The sequence below is a fragment of the Lynx canadensis genome, chromosome D1 (genome assembly GCF_007474595.2).
Source record: "Lynx canadensis isolate LIC74 chromosome D1, mLynCan4.pri.v2, whole genome shotgun sequence".
NCBI lineage: Eukaryota > Metazoa > Chordata > Mammalia > Carnivora > Felidae > Lynx > Lynx canadensis.
The window spans coordinates 72,512,703-72,524,910 of NC_044312.2; the positions used below are offsets into that span (position 1 = coordinate 72,512,703).

Below are 12,208 nucleotides of genomic sequence, written 5' to 3' on the forward strand. Positions count from 1 at the left end.
AAATAAATAAAAATGAAATTACGGGGTGTCTAGGTGGCTCATTGGGTTAGGCATCCAACTCATGATTTAGGCTTAGGTCATGTTCTCACAGTTCTTGATATCTAGTTTCCCCTACCACCCTCAGCCATCAGGCTTCAAGAGCTGAGAGTCTGCTTGGGATTCTCTCTCTCCTTGTCTCTCTGCCCCTCCCCCATTCACGCTGGTGAATGCATACTCTTGGAAATAAAGAAATACATAGATACATAGATACATGCATAAATAAATAAATAAATAAATAAATAAATAAGAAATTACTAATCTGAAGAACCTTGGATACTGCCTTGATTTCAAGTAGATAAATTTAATTAATCAAGTATTCCAGCAATAGTGGTTATATACCTCAGCTTTACATATTCTGGAAGACGTGGAAACACCTAGTAATACAAAATGTCACTTGGATAAATTCATGCATATAAGTCACATATTTTCCACATCAAATAAAGAGTTTGACTTTTCTTAATATCATATCCATTTAAACCATGTCTGCGAGAGTATAAAATATCAAATCAGAGAACTTCAGTCTGAATTCTATCTTCACTAATTTCTAGATGGGAAAGCTTAGAAAAGTTAATCAACTTATTTGACTATTAGTATTTTTTTTCTTTTAAAAAAATAGTTATAATGCTACCTACATCTTAGAGTTGTTAAGAAAATTAAATGAGAATACATACATTCATATACACATATACATGCATATACATGTATACTCCCACATTATACAAATAAATGGTATTCAGTAAATGCTAACTGAAACAAAGGAATTAATAAGAAGCACTGGGTAACAATTTTATACTGAAATATTACACAATCTAGAAGAGGTGGACAAATTTCTTGAAACACACATATTACCTAAACTGACTCAAGAAGAAATAGAAAATTTCAACAGACCAATAACAAGTAAAAAGATTGAGTCAGTAAACAAAACTTCTCAACAAAGAGAAGTCCTGGACCAGATAGCTGTACTAGTAAATTCTCCAACATTTGAGAAAAATTAACATGAATTCTTCCCAAAACCTTTAAAAAAATTGAAGAAAAGGAAACACTTCCTACCTATATGATAATGAGGCCAACATTACCTTGATACCAAATCCAGGTAAGACACCACAGAAAAGAAAATTACAGACTAATATCTTTTACACATATAGATATAAAATTCTCAACAAAACATTAGCATATTGAATCCAACAGCACATTAAAAGGATTATTCACCATGACAAAGCAGGATTTATCCCAGGAATGCAAAAGTGGTTCAACACACAAAAAAATCAATGTAATACATCACATTAATAGAACAAAGGGGAAGAAATTCACATGATTATCTCAATCGATGCAGAAAAGGCATTTGACAAAATCCAACACCCTTTCAGGATAAAAACTCTTAGAAATTTAGGAGTAGAGGGAAAGTTCCTCAACATGATAAAGGATATTTATGAAAAATCCACAGCTAACATCATACTCAATGGCAAAAGACTGAAAAGCTTTCCCTCTAAGATCAGGAATGAGATAATGATGCCTGCTTTCATGGCTATACAGCATTATACTGGAAGTTCAACCCAGCACTATTAGACAAGCAAAAGGTGGGGGGCTGGGGGGGGGGGAGGTGAGGGAAAAGAGGGAGGACAAAAGGCATCAAAATTGGTAGGGAAGAGGTAAAACTATCTCTATTTGCATATGACATGATCCTACATATGGAAAACCCTAAAGAATCCACAAGAAAGCTATTGGAGCTAATAAGCAAATTTAGCAAAAGTTGCAATCTTGTGAGATTAACACACACAAATCACTTGTCTGTCTATATACCAGCAATAAGCAATCCAAAAGAAAATTAAGAAACCATTTCTATTTATAATAGCATCTAAAATAATTAAATACTTTGGAATAAATCTAACAAAGGACATGAAAGTCTTGTACACTGAAAGCTATAAAACATTGCTGAGAAAATTTTTAAGACTCATATAAATGGAAATGTTCATCAATAGGAAGACTTAACATTGTCAAGATATCAATACTATCCAAAGCAATCAACAGATGCAGTGAAATATCTATCAAAATTCCAAAACTCTTTATCACAGAAATGGAAAAGCTAATCCTCAAACTTATACAGAATTGTAAGGGCTCCCAATAGCCAAAACAATCTTGAAAAGGAATAAAGTTGGAAGACTCATGATTCCTGATTTCAAAATTCACTACAAAGGTACAGTAATTAAAACAGTATGGTACTGGCATAAGAACAGATATACAGACCAATTAAACAGATTAGAGGGCCCTGAAATATACATGGTGTATTGATTTTTGACAAGAGTGCCAAGGATATTCAATGAGGAAAGAACATCTTTTCAACAAATAGTGCTGGGAAAACTGGCTCTTTGCAATATGGATGAACCTTAAACACATTATGTTTAGTGAAATAAGCCAGACATAGAAGAACAAATATTGTCTGGTTTCAACTTACATGAAGTATCTAGAATAGGCAAATTCATAGAGAAAGATAGTAAAATAGAGGTTATGAGGGGAATAGGGGGAGTTATTGTTTAATGCACACAGAGTTTTCGTTGCAGATGATTAAAAGTTTTGGGTAGAGATAGTGGTGATGGTTATACAACATTGCAGATATATTAATGTCATTGAGTTGCATAGTTATAAATGGTTAAAATATTAAATATTATGTATATTTCACCATAATTTTTTCTAAAAGAAGCATTAGGTATACTTGTAACATTATTTTTGGTCACCAGGCAGACGGATACTTTTGGACACTTCTAATGGATAAGGATGTAGTTTAGTGTTGTTAAATTTACTTAGATTTTACCCCCAAACCTAGTGCTTTAGAGTTTCCAAAGAACTTTCATACATTTTAACAAATTTAATCTTCACACCCACACTGAGCAGTGGACAAATTTTTTAGATGAGAAAAATGTGAGGCTCAGCAAGGTTAAATGACATGTTCAAGTAATAATTAAATAAAATAATCTGTGTAAAATACTTAGCACAGTGTTTGGCATAAAGTAAGTATTCAGGAGGCTTTAGTTACTATATTATAACTAAAAAGTGGGTGCCGAAGGCAGGAACAGGCAGAGATTCTACTCCCAGAATCTCCTAGAAAGCCAAGGATGGCTGCTCTAGCAGCAATTATTTTAAAAATCCTAACTGCACAAAGTCCATGGGTCACCTGCACCATCCCTGGTGCATGAAGGAGAATATCCATTATTTTTATTTTGCAGGCAATTCAATCCTGCAAAATTCAATTTTCTTTCATTCAGGTATCTCAAAATCTCTGGTAATACCAGGTGTGGCTAATTTGTACCTGAGGCACTTTCAAAGTCAGTCCTTAAGGGAAGCAAATCCTTAACATCTCTGTTCCTTGAAAGATAGGAGTTTTGACAGACATCCTACCTTTCCTCACAAGGAAGATGGTAATCTACCAAATGCAAAAGAGTAATCGAGGGGCGCCTGGGTGGCGCAGTCGGTTAAGCGTCCGACTTCAGCCAGGTCACGATCTCGCGGTCCGTGAGTTCGAGCCCCGCGTCGGGCTCTGGGCTGATGGCTCAGAGCCTGGAGCCTGTTTCCGACTCTGTGTCTCCCTCTCTCTCTGCCCCTCCCCCGTTCATGCTCTGTCTCTCTCTGTCCCAAAAATAAATAAACATTGAAAAAAAAATTAAAAAAAAAAAAAAGAGTAATCGATAGCAATAAACAACTAAAATAGATGTGAAACCTCACTAGATTTGTTTTTTACGCTATGTAGTAAGCTTCCTTACTGAGGATTTTAGTAAAGTGATTTATATTTTATTATTACTTTAAGCACATTAAAATGCCTTTGTTCACTTTATACACCCCATACACAAAGAAGCCGCTGCGCTCAGATTTGTTGCACTCAGATTTGGTGGTTAATATAATCAGGTTAATATGTTAAAAAGAACTTGACACGGAAATTATTAATGAGTAGAACAAGGTCACTACTTCTGAGCTGAGGTCACTTACAAAGAATGCACAAATGAAATTAAGGTTGACTTTATTTACTTGACTATCTTCTTACATTGGATTCCTTTGGCAACATATCTTTAAACATTTAAAGCCCTGTTTACAAGGAGGCTCTGAAAGAAGCTTCAAACCATTATGTCCCTAATTGAATTCCCCAGGAGTCCAGTAAACTCAGAGGAATAAAGAAAAATCATAACATTTGCTAAATCATCTCAAAACATATTTCACTGCAAGGTTATGTGACCTGTTTTGAGGTTTAAAGATGAATGAGAAAATACTACTGAATGCTTCATTATTTCAACTAAAATCAAAAAGGAATCTTACCTATTAGTGGTGAGCTAATTAAATCTGCCCAGTTTTAACTTTTCTTCCAGGAGAAATCAGACAACAAACAACAATAGCATTTTATAGTGTATGTGACCACTCTCCCAGAGCATAAAAGCTCTTGAGGAGGAGGAAAGTGTCTTTAACCAAAGACAATTATTCACAGTAAAGGTATGAGAGCGAGCTAACAGAAATTTGTGGTCTCCAGGGAAAGTAGCATTTTATCTGTGAATTCAGAACAAACCAGGTGGAAAAAGAGAAAGTAAAAGTTTTTTTTTGCAACAAACGAGTAACATGCCTCCTTCCCAATTAACTTTCCAGTTCTAATTTGACTTTAAAATCAGCTTTTATGATCATTTTATTCATAGTTCCTTTGTATGCTCCTGTGTTTGTTGTGACTACTAAGCAAAAACATGAGGATCTTAGCATTTCCAAAAGAATGTTGAATTCCTCTCTACTTACCTGGTTTGTATGTTATTCCAGGGGGGAAGAGGAAGCCCTGCTGGGCGGCAGCAGCTGCTGCCAGGGTCCGCTGGTCATGTGGAAAAATTGGGATCATGAGCGGAGGCATGTGACCCTGAACCTGCTAAACAGAAGAGAGCCTATGATCAGACAGAGAACAAATGTATGCCAAGAAGTATTTGTTTTTCACTCCTGCTGGTGTGCTGGTACCCAAACAGCCACCCACTTCTGACCTCATTCCGAAACTGCTCCCTGAGAAAACACAGGCAGAAGTTACCAAAACCCTGTTCTTAGATCCCATTAGGACTCCAAGGACACAACCTTGTCGTGAATTTGCCTCATCCCTGCTTACACCAAATTGTGGTGAATGGTTTTTCTTTCATCTCGACTCTTTTCTTTTCCTTTTTGTCTTTTTTTTTTCCTTAAAACAATCGGAATAAGTTTGCTTCTTACACTGTGCAATGTTGAAAGGTTTTGCCCTTTGACCTGCTTTGCATTCTGTCTGCCCTTTATTTGGAAAACAGCGTTTAGTATCTCTTGGTCAGAAAATAATGTCTAATTGTTATATATTCCAAATGCTTTATCTCCCCAGTTTAGGTATCTTATTTCAAAGCCTTACCGCATTATGTTAAACATATAGCTCTTTAGATTTAAGGCTACTACATCTTGGCTCCCAATTAAACTAATATTCTTTGCCATACACACCTCGATGTAACATATAAATTGCTTGTCTGGCTTAGCAGTTTTACAGCTTTATGCACTACCATGTAGCTCAGTAATTATGGAGTTGTATTCAGAGAGCATTTCATAATAAATCCTACTATATCAAATTTCATTTGACCTCAATAAATGTATCAAACAGCACAAAAATGCAAAATAGAAAATCTTCACTCTATATCTGTATTTGTATTCCATATAAAGAAAATAAGAGCTATGACAAAATCATGCCTGTGAAATCACATTTTAATTTCCTAGCTCCTTTTTTTTTACTCTACACATGCTACCCTGATTCCAGTATAGCATCACAGTAAGGTACTGCCCTGGCTTTTAGTGCCTGATTTCATAGGTTGAACTATAGGACTTTTGTTATTTAAAATTTTTTTTAACGTTTATTTATTTTTGAGACAGAGAGAGACAGAGCATGAAGGGGGGAGGGGCAGAGAGAGAAGGAGACACAGAATCGGAAGCAGGCTCCAGGCTCCGAGCCATCAGCCCAGAGCCCGATGCGGGGCTCGAACTCACGGACCGCAAGATCGTGACCTGAGCTGAAGTCGGACGCTTAACCGACTGCGCCACCCAGGGGCCCCAGGACTTTTGTTATTTAAAGATCAAAACTAGGATGTACTAACAGAGATGCTCTTTAAGTTCAAACTGGGTCTTTGGGCTCTTTACTAGTATAAAAGAGCTGCATTATATCCTGTTTAAGATACAAACATTTACCAGTAATTCTACCAACCCCAAACCCTTCCCCCATTTAAATTCTTAAATCTTCTCTTTAGGCAAAATTCCATGCACTGGCTGATGACCCTGTTTACATAGCGCCAACTTGCCTTGTCCTGTCCCTGTTCCCTCCACAGCCAGGGACATGGTGCAAAAATGCTTCTGTGTGGGTCTAAGAGGTTTCATTTACCAACAGCTTTTCTCTAGGGAAAGCCCTAAGATGTGGGTTAATAAAGGGCAAGCAAAAAATAAACACTTTACAGTATTTTTCTGAATTCATTTCTCAGGAAAATCAACTTATAATAAAAAGGTCTTTGTGCAATTACTACCTTGCCAGTGGGGCGTGAAAGAAACTAGCTTTGGGCAGCTATTTCTACCATTTTAGCTGAGGTAAGCCCGAGTTTTGTATGTTAGAGTACAAACTTAGCCTGCGTAAATTGGAGCTGATCCCCTTGTGCCCAGGTCTTGCCTTTAACCCTGAAGAAAAGCACTAGGTTGGCTGTTCAACTCAAGCTTGCTGTGACCTGATGCAAACCTGAGATGTCAAAGATGAGGGCACTGTTCTATGTCAGAAAATAAAACACGGTCTTTTTGGTAGGAGTGTTCAGTGCAAGAGCACATCAAAGGAAATCGTTTCATTTTCTTCTAGAAATATGGTTCCAAACATGTACCTAGAACATAGCACAGATGCTTGATGCTTTAAAGGGGAACAAGTGAGAGGTCTAGCTATCATATTTATTTATTCTTTCCTTCTTTGTAACGAACATTTATTAAGCTATTATTATGTGCTACGGATCTTGAGAGGTAGCTGAAAAAAAGGAGCTATTTAGCTTGGGAGAGAAAAGATACAAGGCTATCTTCATATGGCAAAAGAATCAGATTAAGTCTGAGCAGTTACAAAGGGCAGAACTAGACTTAAGAAAGGGATTTTAGGGGAGTTTAAGGTAGAGAAGAATTTTCTAATAATGACTTATTCAACAATCATTCTGATTAAAGAGTTGCGTGTGTCATATTCCCTAGAGGTAGTCAAGTAAAGGCTGTATACCCACATGTTAGGGATCCTTTAAAGGATCAACATAACTAAACCCCTGACTAGATAATGACCTAGAGAGCCTTTCCAACTCTATGATCCAGATTGTTTCAAATTCAGCATTAGGAAGATAACGTGATGTACTCATTGCTTTATTCATTCATTTACCACATATTTGTTCAGAATCTACGATGCCTACAGAAGCTTTGTTATCAATCTTATCTGAGCTTAAATCTATACACTGCCATTTCCTTGGCCGTGTGATCATGAACAGTTACTTAACCTTCCTGAGTCTATTTCCTCATCTAAAAGCTAATGATAGTATCTTACATGGTTATTGTGAGGATTCAATAGACCAGAAAAGTAACACTTGTGGCACAGTGACTGGCACATAATAGGCACTCAGTAAATGTAAGAGCCCTCCTTTTTTTCATATGCAGTTTGCATATTCTGTTCTAGAAAATTATCAAATTACTAAAAAACACACACAGACACACACACACACACACACACACACACACACACAAGAAACAGTGACTCTTACCCATAACTCTACTTCAGAAAAGAAAATATGAACCAACTAAATAATTCAATTTGACAGGCAGAGGCTTGTCATGTTCTTAGCAGACAGTAGGCCACACAGAGCATTATCCCATCCCAAGTATCTAGAAAACCATAAAATAGAAGAGGTGGGATTACAAGGATCATCTGAAGATGCAATTTGGGAATGTTAGTGTTATTCATTAAACAGCATCTTAGGATAAAAATATAATTTTACTTCTACATTGGTGCCCAAGCTCTTCAGATCATGAGACAACACAAGGGGATCAATGGCAATTAAGCATCAGACCTTAATTCTTGAATCTTGGTGCATGAAGATATTTCTTTTGTAACTAGCTACATACGTGAGATGACTAACTAAACCGTCTAAGGTCAATGTCAATGCCAAAGAGCTGTAGGTGTTTCACATTAACATAAGTTGTAAGAATTTAGGGAAGTTCCTTTCTGTCCATCATCCTCTACAAAGTAGGATATGTTAGAAACTTCCAAGGCGATTAGTTTTGAGGCAGCTTCAGTAAATTGGGGGATAAAGTAAGTAAGAAGGGGGACAGAAGACATTGTGAAAGCAATCGTAATGATAGAATCAGAGTTGGAACAGAGTTTAGAGCTGATCTAACCTACTAGTTCTCAGAGTGTGATACCTGACCAGTAATATCAGCAACATCTGAGAACTTCAAAAAAGCAAATTATCAGGCCCCACCCCCCTTTCCAGATCTATGAATCAGAAACTCTGGGAGCTAGGCCCAACAATCTAATATTTAGACTAAAACTTAATTCAGGGAAGTGATTCTCAAACTTTAGCACGTATCTAGTTCAGCTAGAGGGCTTGTTAAAACAAAGACTGCTCGGCCCTACCGTCCCTTCCCGCCCGCTGCCAGAGCCTCTAAATCAGTAGATGTGAGGTGGGGTCCGAGAGTGTACTTTCCCAGCAAGTATCCAGGTAAAGCAGGCAGTGTGGCCCAGGAAACACTCTCTGAGAATCACTAATCTAAGCCAAACCTCACACTACACACATAGGGAAACAGGTGCCTAGAGCAGGTAAAAGACATGGCTTGTGGTCACACTATCTACGACAGGGCTTGATTGGAGTCCAGAACTGCTCATCACCCTGTCCAGTGCTTTTTCCACTACATCACATGGACTTCAGTGATAGGAAAAAGAGAAATCATGTGTGTATGTTCTTTGGGTAAAGAAAATCTGGAGGGCTGCAACCAAAACAAATTTTCTATTTCAGAGGTGGATTGTTGGAGTGACTCTGGAGTAGGGATAGTATATTGTTCAGTTCCAGTTTGTTCCTTCTTCTCTCTTCTTTGTACCCTGAACAATTTGATCAATTAAAGCCACTGTCATTAATTTCAAAAATGTATTATATTTATTAACAGTAATTATTTAGCTCCAAATGATAAACTTGCCCTTAACTTATTTCAAGGAAAACAATGATGTGAATAATCAAAATGTCCCTTATTAAAGACAAGACAAAATACTCTGTAGCAATTAGAATCTAGACCAAGAGAAGATGATGAAGCACTCCTCTTGTAGCTCTAATTATAGAGGTAATAATAGTGATGATGCTGGTAACGATAATCATCATCATCACAGCTGCCAATATTTTCCAGTGTTTCCTATATGTCAAGCACTGGGAAAATGATTTACATGATCTATCTCATTTAATCCTCAAACCTCTGTGAGGTATTTACTATTTCTCCTCATTCACTTAATGAGAAAGACAAAACCATGAGAGTCTCGATAGGTTGGCCAATTAAAAAGTGCTACAGCCAGGATTCAAGTCCAGGTTTCAGGATCAAAGTCTACATTTTTAAGTGCCATATTATATTAAGCATCAAGTCGTCTTTTGCTAAACACACCTAAGTGAGATAAGGAATATAATGCTTTGTAATAACAGATGACTGAAAGTTTCATAAATGTAATCGTAAATTTACATGCATTTTAAATAAATACTACAGAGAGATCCCATGTATTTGTCCCTAATGGCCATAACTTGAAAAACTACAGTACACTATCACAACCAGGATATTGACATTGATACAATCCAACAACCTTATTCAGATTTCCCCAGTGTGATATTATTTTAAAGGAATTATGCGTCTTAAAAACTCACAAGGGTAGTGGAGGTCTCTGAATACTTGCAACTACTACCTTTTATAGAAAGCTGACCAGTATGGCCCAGTGCAAGTAATATGAGGAGAAAGCATGTATTAAAGCAATAATTTACCCCTTTCGTAGCTTTCCATTTATTGTACTTGTACTTACTAGAAAATTATTGATTGAATGTGGGACAGAAATGGAAAGCAAGAACAAAGAAGGGAGGAGAGATAAAGAAAGAGCGCTTGGCAGCCACACAAGAATCACATAAGCATCCAGGATATTTTTCTCCTATAGAAGTTGTGAGTTCTGTTTACTGCACTGAGTGTCAGGGCTTAGGACAGATAAATAATTGTGAATATACAGAAAAGCCCCACCCCGCTCTGAAGAATGTAAGCTTACCTTCCCTCTTCCTTCCCATCATCCTATCTTCCCATTTGATGACATGCCGGGGAAGGCAGTCACATTGGAAGCAGCAACTTCCAAAAATATTTTACAAAAGAATAAAAACTAATAGAATTCCCCTCACTCCATCAAAGAATTGCCAGTCTCCACATGTCTTTCCCAAGAAGTTATCAAAATTTCAAATAGCATCTTCTTTTCTTGAAAGTGTAGCTTTCCCTTAGCACAAATTCAAAGATCCTTTCATTATTCCACAGGTAAAAATGATTTGGTTAATACAAAGAGTAAAATTTGACGTGGGCAAAAATATCTCTCTGAACATGAAACCAAAGTCAGCACTAACCGGCTGGGTATGTCACTTGACTGATCACGAGAAACCAGAAACTACATCGTAGGTGAAGCTGAGTCAGGGCATCATGAAAGAAACAAACTGCAGGTGCCCAAGTACAACTGACCATCGATTCTAAACTTCCACAGTCCCTGACCAAAGTGTTACCCTTTTGCAGAAAGTGGGGAACACATTCTTGATCAAATAGGCTACATGCCCAGAAATTTTAAGTGCTTGGTGTTCACATCTTTCAGACAATCAAGACAGCAGCAAGACGCATGTGAAACACTTGGATTCTGTCTCTTCCTATCTGTAAAACAGCATTGTTGCATCAATACTTATCCCTTTGTTTTCTCTGTGCTAAGTTGTTGATGATGCCGTGTTTTGCCATCTGCCCCAGAGCTTCATTAAAGATACATGAATGGGCTAACTGGCCTGATATCTTGTGAGGAACAGGTGCTATTGTTTGTCCCTGAAGACTTGTACTAAAGATATGACTCAGAATACTTGAGAAAGAGCATCTGCAGCAGTCAGTCAGAGAGCAACTTGGCAGAGACCTGGCTATGCGCTAATATGCAAACAGAGTGACACTCAGGGGGGCTCATTTTCTCTTTCGTGAAGATTATTTAACTTTTTTGGTGATGGGAAATATGTATTTGTATTGAAAATCATGAGCATATTAATGTCTAATACTGAGTTAAAACCAGTGAGCAAGTGAAGATTATTTTAAGGCTTTATTTCTAGTAAATCATTCCTCATGTGGTTTAATTGAAGAAAGCTTCTTTAATCTGTTGGAAGGAATTGTTTCCAATGTTTGTAAATGATGACAGAGAAAGGGAGACAGAGATAGAAAATAAAGAGTGGGAAAGAGCAGTTGGAGAGGGAGGGGGGCACAGGGAGGGAATTTCCTGAAGGCTCTGTTCTTTATTGCAAAGAATAGCTGAGTCATTCGTATAAAATGCTACCACTGTAAAAGCCTCCATGTCTAAAGAGGAAGAAATAAAGGACCCAGAAACCTTGCATGAAAAGCCTTCAAAGTCAGGGAGGTGTCTTCTTAGTGCCAAAAAGTACATGCCAAACTGTATATGGATCTCAGTTAACTCTGAAGAGTTAGGAGGGAAAGGGTCTCATTTGGTAGGATACATGCATGCCTTAACATAAAACCATTTCAAACCTGGTTTTGCTTAAATCCTGTCTAAAATGTCGACCATGTTCTGTCCTATTTTAGGAAGCACAATGTAGTAGTCAGCATATTGAAGTTCTCTTGGTCGACCATAGTTGGAAGTACACAAAGGAGTCTTATATTATATATGACCTACTACCTATTCATTAATTTTTTCAATTCATTAATCACCTATCATGAAATAAATTGAGTGTCCTGAATGGCCTGTGGCATTTATATTTCTATATGCTCCACTGCTTTTATCACAAGGCTAGGGATATAGTAGGCATGTTGTAACAACTGATCAATGTGAGAAGCACCTTAGACCAAAGAGCCAGTTTTCTGGGCACCGATATGCATTGGTTAATGCAATGAATCA

The 12,208-nt window shown here is 37.3% G+C and overlaps 1 protein-coding gene across 9 annotated transcripts in view; it reads right to left on the minus strand.

Annotated features, from left to right (window-relative positions):
• Nucleotides 1-12,208, minus strand: part of SOX6 (SRY-box transcription factor 6) — a 620,069-nt gene that overhangs the window by 126,253 nt on the left and 481,608 nt on the right. For 6 of the 9 annotated variants that reach the window (XM_030330807.1, XM_032594837.1, XM_030330808.1 and 3 more), the window contains one exon: nt 4,804-4,927. In XM_030330807.1, the coding sequence (XP_030186667.1) occupies nt 4,804-4,927 (124 nt within the window). The remainder of the gene's footprint in view (nt 1-4,803; nt 4,928-12,208) is intronic. The other 3 variants (XM_030330815.1, XM_030330812.1, XM_030330814.1) reach the window with 1 other exon arrangement.